We start from the raw sequence: 20,769 nt of genomic DNA on the forward strand, positions 1-20,769 counted from the left end.
GCTAAACTGAGGTGTGTAACGGGAAGAATGAATAATAAAATTATGAAATATGAGATGAGATGAGATGAGATGAGATGAGATGAGATAATGTTTGAGTGAATGAGTGAGTAAATGAATGATTAGATAAATGAATATCGAAACTTCAAGATGGATTGAGAACCCGGAGAAAAATAAGCGAGATGATGAAATAAATGATCAGGGGTGAGAATCTAATCTAGATGGATGATACGGTATATAAGTATGTATGTATGTATGTTGTATAATTAATTGATTAATGTTCTATATAATTAATAGAGATATAGAGATATAGAGCGTGCGGATGCATTTGCTGATAAAGGGACAAGAAAATCAGCCTCAGGGCATGCGAATCGATCTATAGTAAGCGGTATCCGCTTTATAGCAAAAACTGTTATGGAATCGGTAGTATAGGTGTGGTGGATTAAATAGAAATTAATGTTTTTTAAATAGTATTAGAAATGGAATTCAAGGAGTACAAATAAATGTTTTAATGAATTAGAACTCTCACAAACTATTCTTTATTGTATACTAGTGATTTGTTTAGTATATGGCGATTTCGAAAGTTATTATTGATGATTTAAATATGAGGAAGTAACGATTTATTGTTTATGTGGTGTATATAAATCCCCCGAGCATATTGTGTATTACCACAAAATCCTTGTGACCTACAAAACCTGGCCCCCAGATATTAGGTTCAAATATTTATTCTGCAATTGGGTGGCTCAAGAATGATTATTGAAATAGTTAATGTACATATTAGTCAAGTTTGCTGAATTTATTGTTATAATAGATTTCTATAGGAACATATGTTCTAGAACGCTATCAAAAGAATAGGAAGAGGAAATGGAAATGGATTGATTGATTTGGGTGAATATAAATACAGAATAGGAGGCGATCGATATAGTAAGGCTATAAAGAACAAAATCGATATATGTAATATATTGTGTTGTACTAGAATACATACAAAAGCTACCTTTATAGGATAAAGCAGTTCTCAATTAAAACATTATATAAAAGATTGGAAAGCGTGTATGGAGGTGCTTAGAGGATTGGAGACAAAAGTGCAAGCGTGTTAGCTATCGCTTGGGAGGCTATTGAGGGTATTGAGATCTCATTTTTAGGAGAGGGGGATCATGTAAATTAGAGATTATCCCGCAGTTAGCTTAACTGTAATGCCCCCTGGGAGGCTCGCCTATACGGCCCGGTTGAAAATTACTAATAATAATAATAATAATAATAATAATAATAATAATAATATAATAATAATAATAATAATAATAATAATAATAATAGAGATATAGAGATATAGAGATATAGAGATATAGAGATATAGAGATATAGAGATATAGAGATATAGAGATATAGAGATATTTATATAATATATAGTAAATTATTTTCATCCTCCTCCAAAGTCATTTAATCACTCTCACATTCTAAAATTATGGAGTGATTTACTCTTTTTATACTTCTTAGATTCTATATAGAATAGAATCTATAGTAGAAAAACAAGAAAGAAAAAAACTTTAGATGAAAAGAAATAATATATCTGTAGAATCTATCTTCCGATTATAGAATATAGTTTATGATGATTGGAATTTAGTTTTTTATTGTGGAATCTAGTCTCCTGTTGTAGAATCGAGGCTTTCTTTATCATAGAATCTAATCTAAAATATCTAGAATCTAATTCAAAATGAATAGATTCCATCGTAAAATCTATCGTAAAATCCAAGATACATGAGAGTAAATTATCTTTCAATTTTAAAGCATGAGAGTAATTATATCGCTTTTAGGGGGCAGGAGAGTAATTTGCTATATAATATGATAATTTTATTCTACTCGACTATATAATTGGGATGTAAATATAACTGAAGATTTAGATGTTTTGTTGTTGTGTTGTTGTACGAAATAAAGCTGGGAAATGGAAATGGAAATATTTGGGATTTGGGCTTGAGAAGATTGAGAAGATTGAATGTTATATATTGAGTGCTGAGTGCTGAATATTAAATATCGAGTATTCAGAAACCCAAAAACTACTCGAGTATTATCATTATTATCATTATTATATTATATACATCACGCTATGCTACGCTAGGCTATGCTATGCTACGCTAGGCTATGCTATGCTACGCTAGTCTTTGCTTTGCTAGGTATATCAAGCTAATCTTGAATCAATACTCCATCACGCTGCGCTTCTCTGCATCCATCTCTGAATTAAGTATAGAAAGTCGTTTATTGATTTTTCCAATTCCTGGTTTCCAATTCTTAAGTCCCTACTCTGTATTCAAGAGGTGAGAAGGGGGACGTGTGAGATGAGAGAAAAGTGTTTCGCTGTGTTCATGTATCCTGAATCTTGGATCCTGAATCTTGGATCTTGGATTATGAATTTTGAAATTTGAAATTTGAAATTTGAATAAGGGATTAGTTTTGCTGGAGGGAGGGGGGGGGGGGGGGGAATGTGTGGGGGTGTTGAAGATTGAGAATTGGGATTGAGATTTGAGAGGAGAGAGGTTGGATTGAGTTTGAGATGATTGTGGTGAGGTGAAGTGAGGTGAGGATCATGCGTGGCTTTAAAAAATCGTTTCCGAGAGTTGGGTAATGGTTGGTTCGAGAATATAGCGTAATTCTACCCCCCGGATGACGTAGCTTTCATGGTGTGAGCCTCCATTTATCATAAATGCCAAACCAGACAATCCAGATCTCTTCGGTTTCTTCCAAAATCCCTATCCAAGATACTCATGTGCATCAAACAACTTTCGATTCGGTATCGACCTACTCTCGTCGTAGCGATACAGGAATCGGGTCTAGATTCAAAAAATCGGTGGGCCTCGGAAAAAATCGGCACGAGGATTGCCACACTGCCAACAGTTGAATAAATCAGGCTGATTATAGAAGCCGCAACCAAATACATTACAATTCCAACCCGGGGAGGAAAATAGCCAGTCGTAGTTTGACCAACTTGACCAGGAGCGACGAGAGTGGTATCCGTACCGCCGCATTTCCAACAGCTGATATCCCGGGAAGAATTATGGGCTGCACATCCTGATGCACCGCAATACCAATCACCGGCATGGAAAACATTGACTGTTGCTCGAGGCGGCGGGTTGTGAAAGATAATACGAGGATTACCACATTTTCGACAACGTACCACGCCGTTATCATTTGTCTCGCCACAATTAAATGAGCTACAATTCCATAGAATAGGAATTGCCGGCGCTTTAGAACGACTGCCGCAACCTTTACAGACAACATGATTGGCATAGTTGTGTCTGGAACAATCTCTGAATGGACATACCCAATCCCCGGGCTGGAAAATCTCGATGCTACCATCCACTCTCCTTGTTCCGCGCGGACTGGAACATTTCTTACAGATGATGGACTCGGAAATATTGCGTTCTCCACACCCTCTTGATATACAGAACCAATCGCCAGGAACCGGATAGAAAAATCCAGCACCATTTGTAATTCTCCTTGGTTGGAATGCGTGAGGGTTCCTTGGAGATCCCTTTGTCAGCATGTTTCTTTTTCTCTCCTCCATGTTATAATCATGTCCCATTTTGTCGGCAGTTGCTTTAGTTGGAGCAGGGAGTCTCTTTTTTCTCTCCCTAGTTTCCTTCCGAAGTGTGCAGTCAGAGCTCTTCGTTTGCCAGGGATATCTCAAGATTATTTCATCGTCTTCTGATTTTTCCTCTCCTGACCCTTCATCATCTGAATTATTCCCAAGACTGAAATTGTCGCCCGTATTTCTCATGACTTTCTGGACTTCCCAATACCGAGTCTCAATTAGCTTGTTCACTTCTTGATCCCAATCCGCGTGGAAAAAACTTGAGATTTTCTCCGCTATCTCGATCCAATTCCCAGGTAGTCCCTCGACTAGATGATCACCTTTTGTTAACCGACTCGGGTAGAAAAAATCCGTGGGGGGATCGAGATCAGACTTAGGTTTAGCGTGTAGCTGGTTCCCTGCATCTGCAATATGCGGTAGGTTCGGATGAGGAAAATTGCCAGGAAGTGATGTGTAATCCGGATAACCGCTCCTGGACCAAGTCGGGGTAGAATTATTGGCGCCGAGATTGAGATCTGGCTCATTAGCTTTATTAGCCTGCATAGAGTTTCCTAAGCCAGCACGGTATCGTGAGCTCGAATAAGGAAAATTGTCAAGAACCAATGCGTCGAGTCTCCAGCTCGAGGGGCAATCAATTGTATGATGTCCTACTTTATCGCACGTAAAACATATCTTGCTTGCATTTTCGTCTGACACGGCTTTGTCTGCTTCTTGGATTTTTGAATTCCCACCAGATATTGTACTGCTTGCATGATTGCTCTGCCTGTGAGAACGGGAGTGTAGTATTGTTGGGATTGATGATCTTAGCGATTTCTTATTGTTACAATCTTCTTCATCCAGTAAGAGGATATCTGGATCTGGTAGTGGAATTGATGACTTTAGCGATTCCTCAGTATTGCAATCCTCATTATCAATTAAGAAGGTATCTGGATCTGGCAGTGCGATTGGTGACCTTAGTGGTTCCTTAGTATTGCAATCTTCATTATCCAATAAGAAGACATCTGGATCTCGCAATGGGACTGATAAATCGATTTTATCATTGGGCCATTCACAATCAAGAGAATCAGCAAAGGAATCAGGATCTAGAAGTTCCGGCCATGAATTACTAGGGTTAGAAACAGTCTCCTGCAAACGTGTTGTCAATAAAGGATCTTCTGGCTCTGGTAGATATGCACCAGATGATGATGTACATTGTCTCTCACTCCGCCTCATAGTTCTGGGTGATTTCTGCTGTAAATTAGAAGATCTAGGGCTTGTTTGAAATTGAGGCATAGAACTGGAATCTTCATCATCTGCTTCTAAATAAGATTGATCTGTTGGAGTCGAGGACTTTTTGTTTGATTTTTTCGGGTATGCTACTTCTGAGTCCAATAGCTGTTGATTTTGCGAAATCGAACCATTCGTTGAAGATGATTGTTCCGGCTCTATAATCTGTATTGGGGATTGCGTCACTGAAGGCGGTGATTCGGTCTTTGAAGTAGGTTGCGTGATTCTCATCTGTGGTAGTATATGAACAGGTGTGGCTGATTTGCCGTGGTTTGCAGTGTCTTCTTCCAGTAACGATGATTGATGTCCATTGTCCCGTAGTGATTGCTTTTCTCTTTTATGTGGTGGCTTATAAATCGATGAGGATGATTCACTATTTCCTTGCGGCAATGTCAAAGGCAATTTCTCTTCTGAAGCTAACATCTGCTTTGCTTTGAAAGGAGGTACATATGGTGGGCGGCTCTGCTGAAGGTGATTTTCCTTCAACTTGGTAGCATCTTGATGGATATCGTCAACCTTGGAAACCGTTTGGACCTCCCTTGAAGCTAGCTCCATGTTTTTATTTGCAACATGGCCAAATTGTTTTTCATTTGATGCTGAAGGCAGATTTTGGCTATTATCAATGGTCTTTGGTGAGTTCCTTGACTCCATGGGCCCGGAGATAAGCCCTGTTTGATTCTTGACCTCATTAGTGGATTGCAAGTGTTGTGATTCCGTAGAATCTGAAATTACCATCTGTTTCTTGTTGTTGCCAGAATCGGATGTAGCTACTTGTGTGTGACTCGAGGATAGCTTCGAACGACTATCTGCGACACTCTCACTTTGTGTTTCATTCAAGACCGGGAATTTATCTTGACTTCCAGTCACGTGTTTTAAACCGTCTCAGCGACTGTGGTCTGGCAATAATGGTCATTGTCTTAGCAGCGGGGGCAATGGTTCGTGCATCACTCGATGATCGGTTCAATTCCTTATGCGAAATACCCTTAGCTTTTTGTCTTCTGTTCAATGCCGGATATGTGTCTTGCGTTACAACGAGATAAGACTGTGACTCCTCAGGGCCCGTGGAATTGTTGTTGTCGTTTGAATCTTGGACTCCTACACTTGGTGCGGTTTGAACATAGCTCAAAGGCGACTTTCTAATGCTTGGGAAAGAAGGCGTTGTAAGTGTCTTGGTACTGATGAGGTAGACATCACTGGATTCCGTCTAATATTTTTGGATTTAAGATTCTTGACCTGCAAGCCTTCCGGTGGCAATTCTTCGCTTGTTGAAGATTTACCACTACTGTTACTACTGCCTCCGCTACTGCTGTCGTGACGATTTGCTGGATACTCCAGGTTAGGTGCTTGATTTCCTGGTGCTCCGAAAGATTGACGCCTTTCACTCGTGTTAATCTTCGAGCCAGAAATTGGTTCGGGGGATATTACGTATCGACCACGGATTTCTAACAATACCCTCAACTCCCTCTCCTTGAGTTCTTTCATCTTAAGTTGATTGCACTGATTGGTCGTCAACATCTCCACCCTCTTCTCAAAGCTATTGATCTCTTTGAGGTCTCTCCTTAGGTTGGAAATTCTCTTCTCCAACTGTTTCTGTTCCTTAGATTGTTCGTACTTGAATTCTGCAAATTTTGACAGTTGATTTTCTCCTTGTTCGCTTTGACCACTTGACTGAGTATCTATATTGACAGGAACACAATCTAGAACTTTTTCTGGAGATGATAAATCTCGCCGTTTGTAATTTTCGACAGCGGGAGTGAGGTTACTTCCGAATTCTTTTCTAACAACCAAATTCTCAGACGTAGGTGTGCTTTCGCTTGGGACATTTGACGAAGTACCTTCATTGAAGGGATTATCAGGTGCATACCTCTGTGTATAATTCTGATACATGCTCTGCTCTTCTTCTGCATAACTGTGGGAAGATGAGGGACTGTGAACATCTATTGCCTTGCCTTTTCCCTTTTCTTCGGCCGAAGGAACGGTTCTTTCATTGTCTGGAGATGAATCATGGTTTCTTGGGCGATAGTTTTCTGGTGCATGATAAGCATTCAGCTTTGCTTCAAATTCCAGCTCTTTAGCCTGTTTTGTCTTGATATCTTTTCTCATCCGGATGGTCAACCACTCTCCTCTAGCTTTTTTTGACTCAAACTCTGAAATACATTCGAGAGCTTCTGCCAAGCGAACAATCTCACTAGTAATGATTTCACTATCACTTGCTGCTTCGCTCATCGACTTTAGGAATACTTCAAACTTGTAGCCTAGGTCGGCCGACTTTCGATTTAATCTCCAGTGAAAGTACCATAGCCTTGGTAAGATTGTATCCATTGTGCGGGGGTATGCTTGAGAGAGAACTTTATCTGGTGTTTCCCATGCTGGATCCGGATATAATCCCTTCGGTATCCCATAATCATCGTATGATACCTCAAACTTGCCTACTTGCTTCAAGGAAAAGTCGTATGTCCATGGGTGCTGTCTCCCCGACTTAACTTTTAAAAAATTACGAATATCCTTAGACGAACGAATTGGAGGACAGTTCATTCTTTTCTGGTCGCACAATGTTAGCCATGAATCCCAAAGGCCTTCAGACATTGGAGATTTATACCAGAATAAGATAAGCCCAATCTCCCCTGCCTGTAGACTTTGGTAGCGCACTGCATTCATCATATAAATGCTTCTTAGTATTGCATCGCGGACAACCTGAGATGAACCCAAACTCGTCCACAGGAGCCACACAGTGACTCAAGATGTGACCTCTCATATTACAGTTTGCGCAAATCGCGTCGTGATACCTCTTGTGATCCCGTTTCATATTGCCATGGGATGCTTGCTGTGTCTTAATTGGCGATCGACTCAGATTTGGTGTGATGGGTTGTTTTGACGATCCTGCAGTTGGTAAGAGTGTAGTGGGAGTTTCCTGCGACGAATCCTGTTCTGGTGAAGTGGAAGTGGATCTTTTTACAGGCTTTTGGATTGATTTTGATCTCTGGACTCAAAGGATTGTCTCGAGGTGCTTTTTGACGATATACCCGCGAAGAAAGGTTCATCAGGCCCTGTAGCAAGATCAGTATGCGAGGCAAATTCTCCAGAAGTAGCCCACTAACAGAAATGTTTCCATGTCTCGACTTTGGCCGTCAGTGATCGAAACTCTTCAGACACATTGGAGTCATCACTCTGGAGACGATCCATGGTTTGGCCATACCAACTATAAATCGCACTATATCCTATGCCATCTGAGTGTGCTTTATGGCCCATTGCCTCCAGTCCCTCCGTATAACTGTGGCCGCTCATATTAATAGTTGATCGTGCAATGTGAATGATAAATTTCAATAATAATTCTGATAAGTAATACAATTTTGGTGCCCAAGATTATTTTCCTGAAATGCTATTAATTGAGGATAGATTGTGGGTGCAGACACATTTTGTGATATGCGATGAAATTCGACTGCTCGCTGTTGCCATGCACAATAAGAATTTCTCGCAAGAGCAACCATCTGTCGACACAGAGAAGGAACGAACAGAACCAAAATACAGTTGAAGGGCGCCCATCATGATAGTTTTCTTTTGATCAAATTTCTCAGCGCCCCTTATAACCAATACTCTTTGTAACTATTTGAAGCACATAGAATACAGTATTGATATAAACCACAAAATCTGCATTCCGATATTCTACCAAAAGATCTTCAAGAAGATCACTCACATCAAATTCATCCTGCATATTACGGCTTGTATCGATCGAGAAAATGGAAATCGTCAAGCGGAGAAACGAGGGTATCGAGAAGATGGCATCTGGAGGACCTCTCTACGATACAAGCACCCCAAAATTGGATGCCGGAGTGTCGCCCTCCACTGAACCTCTCAAATCACACGAATATGTCCGATCGTCTCAATCCAAGGGCTCGCTCAATGCTATCCATGATGATCTGCTTCATGCGCCGTCATTATATGAAAAAGGAAATGAATCTTCTACCAGCGTCAATGTTGGCACTTCACTTCAATCACCTGCATTCGATCTGAGCCATGACAACTTGTCAGATGATATAGACGACTATCATTGCTTAGGTTCACCTGTCGAGATCGGCTTTGATCAGCTTCGACAAGGTCATGTACGATCACGAAGCCCTGATCTACCAGCTATACAAGAGGAAGATGAAAGGGAGATTCATGACTTAGATAAGGAACTGGAAGCTAGAATGGCTAGTTGCAGCTTTGATACGGATGAAGGAAAAGACAATAAGCTTCAATCCGGTTACAACTTGGAGGATAGACTTGAGCTGAACGACAAGACCTGGACCCCTCTAGAACCTTCCATTACTCGATGGTCAGAAGAAGATCTGTCTTGGCGTCAGGGGGATCTTTCGGCATCTGATTTAGCCAGACGATTAGTTGAAGTAAACAAGCAGCGAGAGAGACAAATGGAGGTATCGAAAGTATTCTGGAGAAATCCTCATCACAACCGAAAAAAGCGGGGCTTCAAATATCATATTTCGAAAGCCTTGGAGAAACTTCCTAGCAGCACAAAAATGAAGATGAGCAGGTTGGGTGTTGCAAATCAAGTAGACAAATAAGTAGGTTATGTGTGGGTCAGTTTGCGAGGCAAGGAAATGAGGATAGTATATATCAGCCCATCCAGCGATAATAATAATAATAATAGGGATGCGAAGACTCAACACCTGTACGCGGTGCATCCTACGAACCTCCAGCTCTCTCTTGAGAGTCTGCAGAGCTAAGATTGAGTCGCAGATGGAATTGGAAGAATTGGAAGGAGAGAGGTTCAGAGATATAGCGAAGGATTATATTACGATTTTACAACAGCAATACCTACGAAGAGTTGAATACCAGCTTTAGACGTGGATACGAAGGTTACGGAAGCCCCGGTTAGATTCAACATCTACCATCGATTACTATTTCAAATATAGAAATATGATATGTAGTAGGTTTCTTCTTTTAGAAGAGTCTTTTCGATATAGAGCTTGCCGTTGCTCTACTTGTACTACAACCCTTTTTTATACCCTTTGGCTTTTAGCCACTCGAATACTACGACGATACAATACAGAGAATGCCATCGCTTTCAAATTAATACCATGCTCTGGGTATTGATATAATACAATATTTTTCTTTTAATTTTCGAATTTTCGAATTTTCCGAATTGATTTGTGTGTGGGCAATAGAGTTTAGGATTCGGCTTTGCCCCATTATTTTCAATAGTTTCGATTATACACATCTAATAAGAGCTGGAGGATATCAAGCTTATGAAGATATACAAGGGGTTAGTTTAAAAGAGATAAAGATAGAGAAGAGTGGTGCCTTTTTTTGCTATCTTACTAGCAAGAGGATTCTTTGTTATATTGGAAGCAACTCGGAAAGGGATAACTCTTGTCTTTTATAGAAAGGGAAGGATAGCAAATTGGATTTAGGATTTTAAAAAGAGAAATTGGATATTGGGATGCTTTAATTGGATTAGGGGTAGGGGAAGAGTGAGGAAGGAAGTGTCTTAGAGGATGAAGACTATTTAATCTCTATTTGTACTCCGAATAGAGATCGGGCATAGCACCCCAGCATTCGTTTTTACTCCCCCAAATTGAATATATCTACTATAGATATCCACTAGCAGTTATTAGGTTCTTAAAGCCTAGCCGTCCTAAATAGTCTTGGACTGAGAAAAGGACGTTAATTAAATCAATCAATCAATCAATCAATCAATCAATCAATAATAATAATAATAACAGCGTTGTATGATGTATTTTGATTGAGCATCCCTGACTTGTGAAGTTGATGAATTGTCAAAAAAAGTTCGGACCGGATCAATGTTTTTACGAAAAAGCCTCGGCATTGAAGAGATGTTGAATCTCTTTCAATTACAAGACCTTCCACCCTATCTATCCCATCTTCCGGTGATCCCATGAGAAATCTTTTCCACACTTCGGAAAGTTTCACGGCCTGAAGTCAAGTATCTTTCCCCATAAAACTGATATCCTTAACCGCATCCAACTCTCCCAAAAACCCCTCATATTTCTGTCTAATCAACTTCCACGCCGTTGGACCCAAAGGAAGTCGAAGTGGTACTTTCTCTCCACGACTAGCTATCTTATAGATAGTTTCTGCTATACCATTGGGGTCAAGCATACCAACACCGCTCTTGATACCCATATTTACCCATTTCTCGAGTATACGAGCAGGCATATCGGAAGCAGAATAAGCGGGATGAGGTGCAGTGTGAGCTTTGCTGTGGCCTTCAAAGTTGGTTTTCACACCAGATGGCTCGATTATACAAAAATTAACTGGTCAAAAGAGGTCTCGTTAGTTGTGTGGGAAGAGACAATGAAGTGAAATGCGAAAGTGATTATCAACATACTATTCCAATCAGGATGCATTTCTCGCGCAACAGATTCAGTCCAACCTTCCACTGCATATTTACCAGCGTGATAATAAGCATTACCAGGAAATGAACACAATCCCGCTAGAGAAGAAATCTGGTAAATGACTCCTCCACGATGTTCTTTATGCTGGCGCATAACTTCAACAGCTTTCATTGTGACTCTGGCTGTGCCAAAAAATAAAGTTTCGACTTCTAAATGAGCTTCTTCCTCAGTCGCCGATTCGGTGTCTCCAGAAAGGGAGTAACCAGCATTGTTGATAACAATGTCAAGATGGAAAGAGTCACCGAAATGCTTAGAAACAGCAGCAAATGCTTCATTAATTGACTTAGCAGAGGTTACGTCGAGAGCGAGTTTAAGAATATTAGGATTAGAGTCGGGAAGGTAAGCGAGATCGGATGGATTGCGAGCTGTGGCAATCAAACGCTGATTGGGTTTACTGGTGACTAATCCCGAGATGGCTCGGCCGATTCCAGATGAACAGCCGGTAACTTTTCACGATAGACATTAGTCATTTGCTTTCTTAAACTCGCAATGATAGTTGGGGAGTAGCGCACTCAACCAGGTTGCATCAGCTGGAAGTTCGTAAGGCTTGGCATTAACTGGATTCATCTTGATAGTGTTTGGTTAGATTTTAGTATCGACAGGTGCGTTCTATTTTGTTCTCGTTAAGGTTTTGTGCTTGTCTTTTCACTGTGGTCAACTTTGGGCTTCTTATATCCAAAATCCTTATCAACCCCACACCAAATACAGATTATTGGAACTGACGTAACCTTAGATACGTACTGTTCACGATTTGGTCAAAGCTGTAAACCCCCTATTATGATATTCGCTTCACGGCGAGCTGAGTTTGTTTCCCCGAGCAAAGAGTGGGTTGGGAAAACGAGTCGGAAATTCTGGGGGAGGATTGACTCATTCGGCCAGGGCTTAAAGGATTCTATTGATGCAGATGCTGCAGTCAGCGATCTCGTGATCGTCACCAGAGCTCCACCAATCACTGTGTTTCATTACGTTCTTTTGCATATCTATCACATATTCTGAAGAACAAATCAACCTCGTTTCTAACCAAAAAGGCTGAACTTCTGGAAGTAAGGTTCCAGATCATTGGCTTCTAATCATACACCTCGGATGATAAGTTGCTAATATTTCCACTTCAAATCCCAAAGCTTTTATTAAACGTCGGAACTATATCCGAGTCTGATCTCTCAATGTAAGAATAATTTCATTCGGAGTAAAAAATTTATCATTCGAAAGCTTGGCATGTATCCTCTTTACTTTCTTCAGAGCTGAAACGCTATACAAAAGAACCAAATTTTGGAGGACTAATGTCTCGAGAGCACGCCATATCTGCTCTCGTTCTCAGCGATGAAGGTTGATAAGAAGGCATCTCAGTGTCTTTTCAAATTCATACGGTCGCGAACAGGGCAGAACTACGAGGCTCACAAAAACATGGATTGATAATATCTCAGCGATATCATATGTCCAAAGCGCATTTCGTTTCCCAATCAACATTCAATATCCGAGTGTACAATACATCCTCACCTCAAAAGTCACAAATTTAGATATTCAATGTCATAAAATCTCCGTATACATAATTTTATTCCTATCTAACATTTAAACCTCTCTCGAAACGACAAAATCCAAACCAGCCATCCCAGACGCTGAAATATATACCCTCCACGCCCTCACCAAAAAGCATTTTTGCAAAAGTGCAGAAAAAGAATCTAAGAAATATCTCCAAATCACCAATCTCACATACAAAACACCCCCAATATCAGTTTACCATCAAAACAATCTAATCCTTAGATCTCTAAAGAATATTAACTTTTCTAGTCTCCTCAGGCAAAACCCCAGTAACGATAAACGTCTTACTTCCAAACGTCATTGTCTCGGTCTTGAATTCAAAAGTCTTACTATCAATCTCAATCTTACCCGTGAATTCAGGTTTTTGCACATGAACACCAGTGGGTTTAGCATGGCCACTCTCAACAGCCCGAACAGATTCCTTCTGATTGGAAGGTTTGGCATGACCGGATTCGTGCGCTTGAGAATGTTTTTTGGTGCCGGTAGGTTTGACGTGTTTGGATTGGTGTTTCTTGCCTCCCTTGCCGGTTGGTTTGGGGTGGCCAGATTTATGCTCCTTGTTTCCCTTGCCAGTTGGCTTTGCTAGTCTACTCTCGTGGTCTTTGCCGCCTTTGCCAGTTGGCTTGGTTTGTCCACTCTCATGAGTACCAGTTGGCTTAACGTGTCCGCTCTCAACAGCACGAGCTGGCTCTTTGTGCCCAGTAGGCCTAGCATAGCTCGATTCGTGGACCTGGGAGTGTTCCTTGGCACCAGAAGGCTTGGCATTACCGGATTCGTGAGCATAGCCCTCTTTGGTTCCAGTGGGCTTGGCATGAGTGGACTCATGTTCCTTTTCGTTCTTTCCAGATGGCTTAGCATGTCCGCTTTCATGAGGCTTATGATCTTTAGCTTCAGTGGGTTTGGCATCTCCGCTCTTATGTTCCTTTCTACCCTTTCCAGACACTTTTGCATGTCCACTTTCATGCGGTTTCTCGTTCTTGAAGACGGAGGTTGCAGAGGGGTGGGAATGTTCTTTCTTTCCACTACCAGTGGGCTTCGCATGATCACTTTCATATTCGTAAACTGCACTTCCTGTTGGCTTTGCCTTACGGGATTTGCTCACAGTGGTACCTTCGACAATGTCGGTTTCAAGAGCCCTTTTAGAGAGATGACCGGTTGGTTTAGCGTGGCTGCTTTCGTGGCCCTTGGATGCCAGGCCAGTTGGCTTGGAACTGTCATGAGACTCGACACTAGATGGTCGGAAGTGGTGGACTTCAGTCTTACCACCAGATGGGTGGATGGTGAATTTAGATTCCTCCTCTTCTGTGCAGGTGGGGATGGGCTCCTTAGCAGTGAAGGAACCGGTAGGGTGGATCTTGAAGGAGTGTTCAACGGAGCCAGTAGGTTTAACATGGGATCCACTGTGCTGAACGACATCGGAGCTAAGAGTGATGGGGGAAGCAGTGATCATGGAGATAAGGAGAGCGGCAGTTGCGCCGGAGATCTTGGAGAATTGCATGATGATAGATGTCAATCTGCGTAAATTTGGGTTCAGAAAGTTAATTTGTTTGCTTGCAATGATACAAAAATGCTTAAGCGGAATTCAAAGTAAGGACCGGCCGATATTGGAATCAAAAAATTGAATTGTAAAGAGTGTGATAATAAAAAACGCAAAAAGCAGAACGCGACTTTAATTACAGTGTTTGAACTGATGAAGCAGAAGAGATACCATAAAAATATGATCTCGGCATATATATATATATACTTGGCACATTGAAAAGGAGTCTAGACTTGCCCTTCAGTTGCAGCAAGCCATTCATCCTCATCTCATCACTGCGCAACCTCGTAATCCTTCTTCCTTTGCGCCACCAGTATCATGACATATTATTTTCTGGGGAAGCATCTCGTTGCTTCCCGCAAGCTGGTCAGATACAACCATTTGATAGACGAAATCAAGAAGATACAAGAAGGTAGGATCGGAGGAATGGCTAAATATATAAAAAGAATCCATTTCTTTCAAGAACAGGCACTCGATTTCATGTCGAACGGTTCGCCAGGAAATATGAAACCAGACCCTTCAAAAGGCTAATTGTATAAACAAACGTAAGATACCATTCCTAGAAGGTCCCAATAGCAAACGGAACTATCCATCCAGAAGTTCAAAAATACTGCATAATCTCAGGGGCAATAAGCTCGATAAGACAGTGTAATTAAAAACAGGAAATCCTTTCACCCAAAACTCGAAACAACCCCCAACCACGTGCTTGGGAATCTGACAGCCCTGAATCTTCGGAAATACCACCTCTTCTCCCGTCTAGGAAAACAGTACGGAAGATATAATCTAATCGTGACAGAATACTTGGCATAGCCTACTGAAGGAAGAAACGAACACCAGTGGAAACCTTGGAATGATACTAAGCTTTGCGGGAGGATTGAAGAATTGCTTAATTGTCAATCGGTGAAATTGGTGATTGCGCGTCTTCTTAACCCCTTCAGAATTCGGTTGTAGAGTAAGCTCGGAGAGATTCTCAGGATTTTGAATGTTGTAGATTTTCTCGAGAATGGGACTGCGTTAATACGGTCGGTCGGTAAAAGTCTAGATGCTGAGCGACCCAACATCGCTATAACCTAGAAGCTGACATACTACTATTGTTGTACAGCACAACAGGGTTTCAAAGCGATAGACAAGTCCTTACCTTTAATTCGATAATCATTAAAATTCTGCGATAAAGATTTAGATGTACATCGTCGGTTGTGCAGATCAATTCTCTCTTTTCGACCTTTTCAACTATAGAATATGTAGTGTGATGTAATGAAAAACGCAGAATATCTAGGGTGTGCGACTGTACATGTAGTTTCAGGGCCCTTGTGCCTTGGGAAACTTGTGGATGATTGAGAGAATACGAGCCAATGACTCAAGGGACGTATCTAAATCAATAGGTAAGCTCACCCCCAAATTCAAACCCATAAAATGCTGCAAGGGAGACCAATCATACTTGACTGGGTTTAAAAAATGAACTATTAAAATTTGATATGCTATTTAACTGGTATCTCTTTTGCTCGCGCTTCAGCTTCAAGGCCACAAATCTCGCATTTGCATCAGCAGGCTACAAATACTAACAATGCCATACATATATTCTCCATCCAGATTCCTACCCCGTCATGTAATATCGTATCATCACGCCAATAAATCCCACTGCGAAAAAATGCAACAAGAAACACCTGGAATGCCCGTGGGCCCACCCCACGAATTGAATAAGCTATCTTAACCACTTTGCACCAAGTACAGCCAGCCAAATCGCTAAATGCATCTCAATCGTGAATTTCATCTCCAGTCCACAAATTTTTGGACTCCAGTCCAATCTAATCCCCATATGCTGGCACCACTGGGCTGCCAGTTGCGGTTGATCCAAAATGCCAGACCACCAATAATCCCAAAGCTACTCACCACTTGTAAGGCGATGATACCTCGCCGTTTCATGTCTTCGTTGAATTCTAAAATCCCAAGGGGATCGTTTGCATTCAAGATCGAGTTGGAAGATGTTCGAGAATATTTTCCCCGCTTGACTAAAGCTCCAGTATCAGAATTCCATCGAGGTTGGCGCGCTTGAGAGATTGGTACAAGTGTGCCATCCTGTACACATTCTCCGAGTCTCTCTGTCAACCACACTGCCCTTTCACTCCGGGCTAAAGTTTCGAATCTAGCACGCTCATTCTGAAGACTCCTTTGTAAATCAATGGCCCAATTCGAAAGTCTTACTTGTGCCAGCCTCTCTTCACGTTGAGTATGATCTGTTATACGGGCCAACGCGTAAGATGTTGTCGCACCAACAGGCGCAGTAAGGACTTGTGAGGTAGATGACGACATCAATGATTGCGCAAGAGGTCGATACAAACTTTGTGGCTTCTGCACCAATTGATTATTCCGCCATGCTACAAATTTCTTCGCTGCCGAATTTCTTAGCCACGCTATGCTATCTGGCTCAAACAATTGATCGACAAGAGCTCCTAGCTCTGACTGAACTAACGGTTGAACGTAATCAGAGTTCATGAGAAAGCTAGCATCCATGGTCTCGTGGTCTTTTGACAGCATAGTGGATATAGCATAAGGTGCAGCTGGTTGAGAGGATTCTAGAGCATCGTCAAAGGATAAGCCAAAGAGGAATGGCCGTATATTAGCAGCCCGAAGCTCGCTCAATACATGCCTTTTGACGCTGGCAAGGTCCTCAAGCGACAAAACTTCTGATCGTGCTATAAGAGGTATAACATTCGTCATTGAAGATATGCGTCGTAGATATTCAATATCAACAGGTTTTATTCCTGGCTAAGGGTCAATTGTTTGTGCAGAAAGTAAGTTCTCAAAGACTTACGATTTACGATGATGTAGAAGACGACATCCACTTGAGAACCGCCATTCCCACCAAGCAAATGTATCATATCAGAATCGGTCATGCCATCTTTGGATTCAACTTTCTGAAACTGAGACTCGATGTAATCAACAACTGGATTAATCACTTCGAGGCACTAAATTAATTAGCTGATAGTATAGCCATAACAGTAAGACGAAGCTCACGGAAGTCTTATTTCCATAACCAGGGGTATCAACAAAGCATAAATTTCTTTCTAGAACCGAATCACCCATACTCTTTCGTCGGCGTAGGACCTTACTTTCGTCAACTTCCGACCACCAACTAGGATATGCCTTAGTGCTAGCATATATTTCTGTGATTTGGTATGTAGTCTGCATATTGCCACCTCCAGATTTAGCTTTATTTTTGGAATGTCGTCGTTTCTCGGAGACCGGGGATGGTGAAGTAGATAGAGGATCGACATGAACTATATCTTCACAGACTTGTACTATTGCTTTGATTAAGGACGTCTTGCCAACACCTAAAGAATGTCAAAATAGTGAGATGTGATGGAGTGAGGTTTATTTACCTGAGTCTCCAGCGATCAATACCTTCAACCTCCCCATATTCTTTCCCTTCTCGGTAAATGGCCGCCTGCTAGGCATTTTTATACTCGGCATAACTAGTTGAGGGTCAGAGCAGCTATCCATCATTGCCGGCGCATTCGGTTCATCTTCTTCACCAGATACAATAGCCTGACTTGATATTTCGTCATTTAATGATTCAGTATCTGACATTCTCGAACCAGGACTACTTATAATAGATTCACCAGCAGCAGAATACAAAGAAAAAGGGGTATAAGGTCTGGAGGCTTCGGTAGTTGAGGGGCGGACCGGAGAAGTAGTTCCGCTGAGATCGTAGGATGCCTTTCGGGAACGAGATCTCGAATCTCCTACAGATTGTAACTTTTCTGCCAAATTCTTCTTGAATTTCTCCCTAGCTCTGTCGTATTTTCCATCCTCATCACCGCTACCTTCAGAGAAAGAGCTAATTGTAGTGTCAATACTCTCCACACCGTATGTACTATTCTTCAAAGAATCGCGATGTTTTAATGGAACACGAATTGGTTGAGCTTCTCCAGATTCTAATGTTCTCTCGTCTGTAAGGAAATAGCTCATCTGCGGAGCTTGTGTTCTTGTTGCAAGTGGTGTTATGTCGTTATCGTTAATACTCCTACTGCGAGATCTTCCCCTGTAAGCGTCGTCGCCTGGTAAAGGGCGCATTTTGGATTGTTTGATAAGGAGTCGTTTGTGGAGAAGCGGGGATCAAGTTCTTATCATGCTTTAAATGCTTTGAAACCTAGGTATTGTATGGTAATTCCATAGAAAAGTGAAGGTATTTAAACAATCCCTTTATTAGGAATTGAAGTTGTCTCGTAAGTTGTAGCACGGTTGCTTGGGTAGGCATGTAACAATACTAGTACCCCGCCGCGTGATATCGAATGTAGGAAGAAGAGATCCTGATTCCTGATTCATTCATTGCAGCAAAAGCCCAACCAGCCAAAAGTACAGGAGCCGATTAGCGGTGAATCTTACCTAACTCCGATCTGTACTAAAGTCATACCGACATTAGTGTCAAAAGCAAGCACCTGAGCACGTGCTGAGGCATCAACGAAAGATAAGATAAGGCATCAGCTTTGTATCAACCTTATTTCATATCAACCTTATTATTAAGCGCTTGATATTTTGAGTTTAAGCGCCTTATTTGGTGTAATATACCCAAAATTGGATATCAATTAACGGCTAAACTCAATATGGTTACTTTCGTTCATCATTCTTCCTATTGTACCACCTTCACTGGACCATACATGCACGATAATTGGAAGCATTTCCCGACGATCGTTTCTCGAGTGAATTAATCCCTACATCATTTTGCTCCGGTTTTCTTTTCCACAGGGAAAGATCTCCAATTTTATTGCAATCAATCAAAACGGCTTCTCACGGGTCGAAAGACGCGCTGTCGATTCTAGAGCAAACTTGCACCCCAAAGTCCATTTTGTTCAATACAGTTCGCAAAAGATCTTTACTAAAGCCTCCTCACACATTTCCCCCTTCTCCAACTGTGCAGCGACTTCCCCACTCTCTGCCAAGTTCTATCAGCATACAAGATCTTGATACCGAGCACCTCACAGACAAGATGGACAATAGGAAACACCCCAGTTCCTTCCAGCAGCTGGAGAAGTTAGGAGAGGGCACTTACGCTACTGTGAGTACATGAGGGGAATCTTGAGATCCATGTAGCGCAGCGCGATCTGCGCTCGATATACTGTCCTAACAAGGGCTCTTCTTGTAGCGGACTTGTAGATGTTCTTCGATACTGACTCATACAAGGTTTTCAAAGGTAGAAACAGACAGACCGGTGAACTTGTCGCTTTGAAGGAGATCCACCTCGATTCCGAAGAAGGTACACCATCGACTGCGATCAGAGAAATTTCGTTGATGAAAGAGTTGAAACATGAGAATATTGTCAGCTTACACGATGTCATACATACCGAGAATAAACTCATGTTGGTTTTTGAACATATGGACAAGGACTTGAAGAAATATATGGACACTGCAGGAGACAGAGGAGCTTTACCACCTCCTACGATCAAATCATTCATGCACCAACTCCTCAAGGGAATCGATTTCTGTCATCAAAATCGGGTCCTTCACAGAGATTTAAAGCCCCAAAACCTCCTCATCAACATGAAGGGCCAACTCAAACTTGCAGATTTTGGTCTTGCGCGTGCATTTGGTATCCCTGTCAACACTTTCTCCAACGAGGTGGTTACTTTATGGTACAGAGCACCAGATGTCCTCCTTGGAAGCCGAACCTACAATACCAGTATTGACATTTGGTCTGCGGGATGCATTATGGCAGAAATGTATACTGGACGTCCCTTGTTTCCTGGAACAACCAATGAGGATCAGTTGGTACGAATTTTCAGGATCATGGGAACCCCGTCTGAGCGAACATGGCCTGGAATCTCTCAATTTACCGAGTACAAGTCAAACTTTCAGATGTATGCAACTCAAGATCTACGAGTCATTCTACCTCAAATTGATGCGGTTGGTATCGACCTTCTTCAAAGAATGTTGCAATTAAGACCAGAATTGAGAATCAGCGCACATGATGCTTTAAGCCATCCATGGTTCAACGACTTACCAGGAGCAATGAGACGCCCACAAGTACAACAAGGACAGATGCCGATGCAAAGGGGATATGCGCCACAAGAGGTTGCCCAAGGAGGTTACCAACAATATTGACGGATTTCTTTTAAACTGACTTATGATACCTCTATCATTGGGGGAAAGGCGTTAGACTGGATTGCATGGAGAGACTTGGGTGCGTGTGTTTTCATAGCAGGTTATGATCGATCCATGATAATGAATTTCTTTAGCTTCCGATTCATGATCTTCATTTTACGTACGGATACAATTTCTATATGACATACTTTTAAAACTATACCTGGGCGATTACCTCAGCCTCATGTTCACAGACCCTTATTTGTGACTTATGTTGCATGTCTGATGTTTCGGGCTGTGCAAACATATAACCACCAGTTTTCTTGGCTTGACAGTGGCTCTTTTACAAACCA

At 41.6% G+C, this 20,769-nt stretch overlaps 6 protein-coding genes across 6 annotated transcripts; 2 read left to right on the plus strand and 4 right to left on the minus strand.

The window, feature by feature from the left end:
* Positions 1 to 2,925: 2,925 nt before the first annotated feature.
* Positions 2,926 to 8,131, minus strand: EAF02_006992 (uncharacterized protein; the record flags this gene model as incomplete). Its single annotated transcript, XM_038903040.1, has 7 exons — positions 2,926 to 3,252; positions 3,311 to 5,666; positions 5,725 to 6,014; positions 6,080 to 7,387; positions 7,446 to 7,774; positions 7,870 to 7,893; positions 7,945 to 8,131. 7 exons carry the CDS (start codon positions 8,129 to 8,131, stop codon positions 2,926 to 2,928), a joined length of 4,821 nt encoding a protein of 1,606 aa, XP_038757361.1.
* Positions 8,132 to 8,583: 452 nt separating this feature from the next.
* On the plus strand, positions 8,584 to 9,408 carry EAF02_006993 (uncharacterized protein; the record flags this gene model as incomplete). Its single annotated transcript, XM_038903041.1, has 1 exon — positions 8,584 to 9,408. One exon carries the CDS (start codon positions 8,584 to 8,586, stop codon positions 9,406 to 9,408), a length of 825 nt encoding a protein of 274 aa, XP_038757362.1.
* Positions 9,409 to 10,786: 1,378 nt separating this feature from the next.
* Positions 10,787 to 11,829, minus strand: EAF02_006994 (uncharacterized protein; the record flags this gene model as incomplete). Its single annotated transcript, XM_038903042.1, has 3 exons — positions 10,787 to 11,121; positions 11,196 to 11,708; positions 11,775 to 11,829. The coding sequence occupies 3 exons, from the start codon at positions 11,827 to 11,829 to the stop codon at positions 10,787 to 10,789; spliced, it is 903 nt and encodes a 300-aa protein (XP_038757363.1).
* Positions 11,830 to 13,027: 1,198 nt separating this feature from the next.
* Positions 13,028 to 14,299, minus strand: EAF02_006995 (uncharacterized protein; the record flags this gene model as incomplete). Its single annotated transcript, XM_038903043.1, has 1 exon — positions 13,028 to 14,299. The coding sequence occupies one exon, from the start codon at positions 14,297 to 14,299 to the stop codon at positions 13,028 to 13,030; it is 1,272 nt and encodes a 423-aa protein (XP_038757364.1).
* Positions 14,300 to 16,105: 1,806 nt separating this feature from the next.
* EAF02_006996 (uncharacterized protein) lies at positions 16,106 to 18,412 on the minus strand (the record flags this gene model as incomplete). Its single annotated transcript, XM_038903044.1, has 4 exons — positions 16,106 to 17,100; positions 17,151 to 17,304; positions 17,354 to 17,670; positions 17,719 to 18,412. 4 exons carry the CDS (start codon positions 18,410 to 18,412, stop codon positions 16,106 to 16,108), a joined length of 2,160 nt encoding a protein of 719 aa, XP_038757365.1.
* A 913-nt stretch (positions 18,413 to 19,325) lies between these two features.
* Positions 19,326 to 20,437, plus strand: EAF02_006997 (uncharacterized protein; the record flags this gene model as incomplete). The annotated part of the gene is made up of 2 exons (XM_038903045.1): positions 19,326 to 19,394; positions 19,520 to 20,437. The coding sequence occupies 2 exons, from the start codon at positions 19,326 to 19,328 to the stop codon at positions 20,435 to 20,437; spliced, it is 987 nt and encodes a 328-aa protein (XP_038757366.1).
* Positions 20,438 to 20,769: the final 332 nt, after the last annotated feature.

This window comes from Botrytis sinoallii (genome assembly GCF_014898435.1).
Source record: "Botrytis sinoallii strain Bc 23 chromosome Unknown BSIN_011, whole genome shotgun sequence".
Taxonomy (NCBI): Eukaryota; Fungi; Ascomycota; class Leotiomycetes; order Helotiales; family Sclerotiniaceae; genus Botrytis; species Botrytis sinoallii.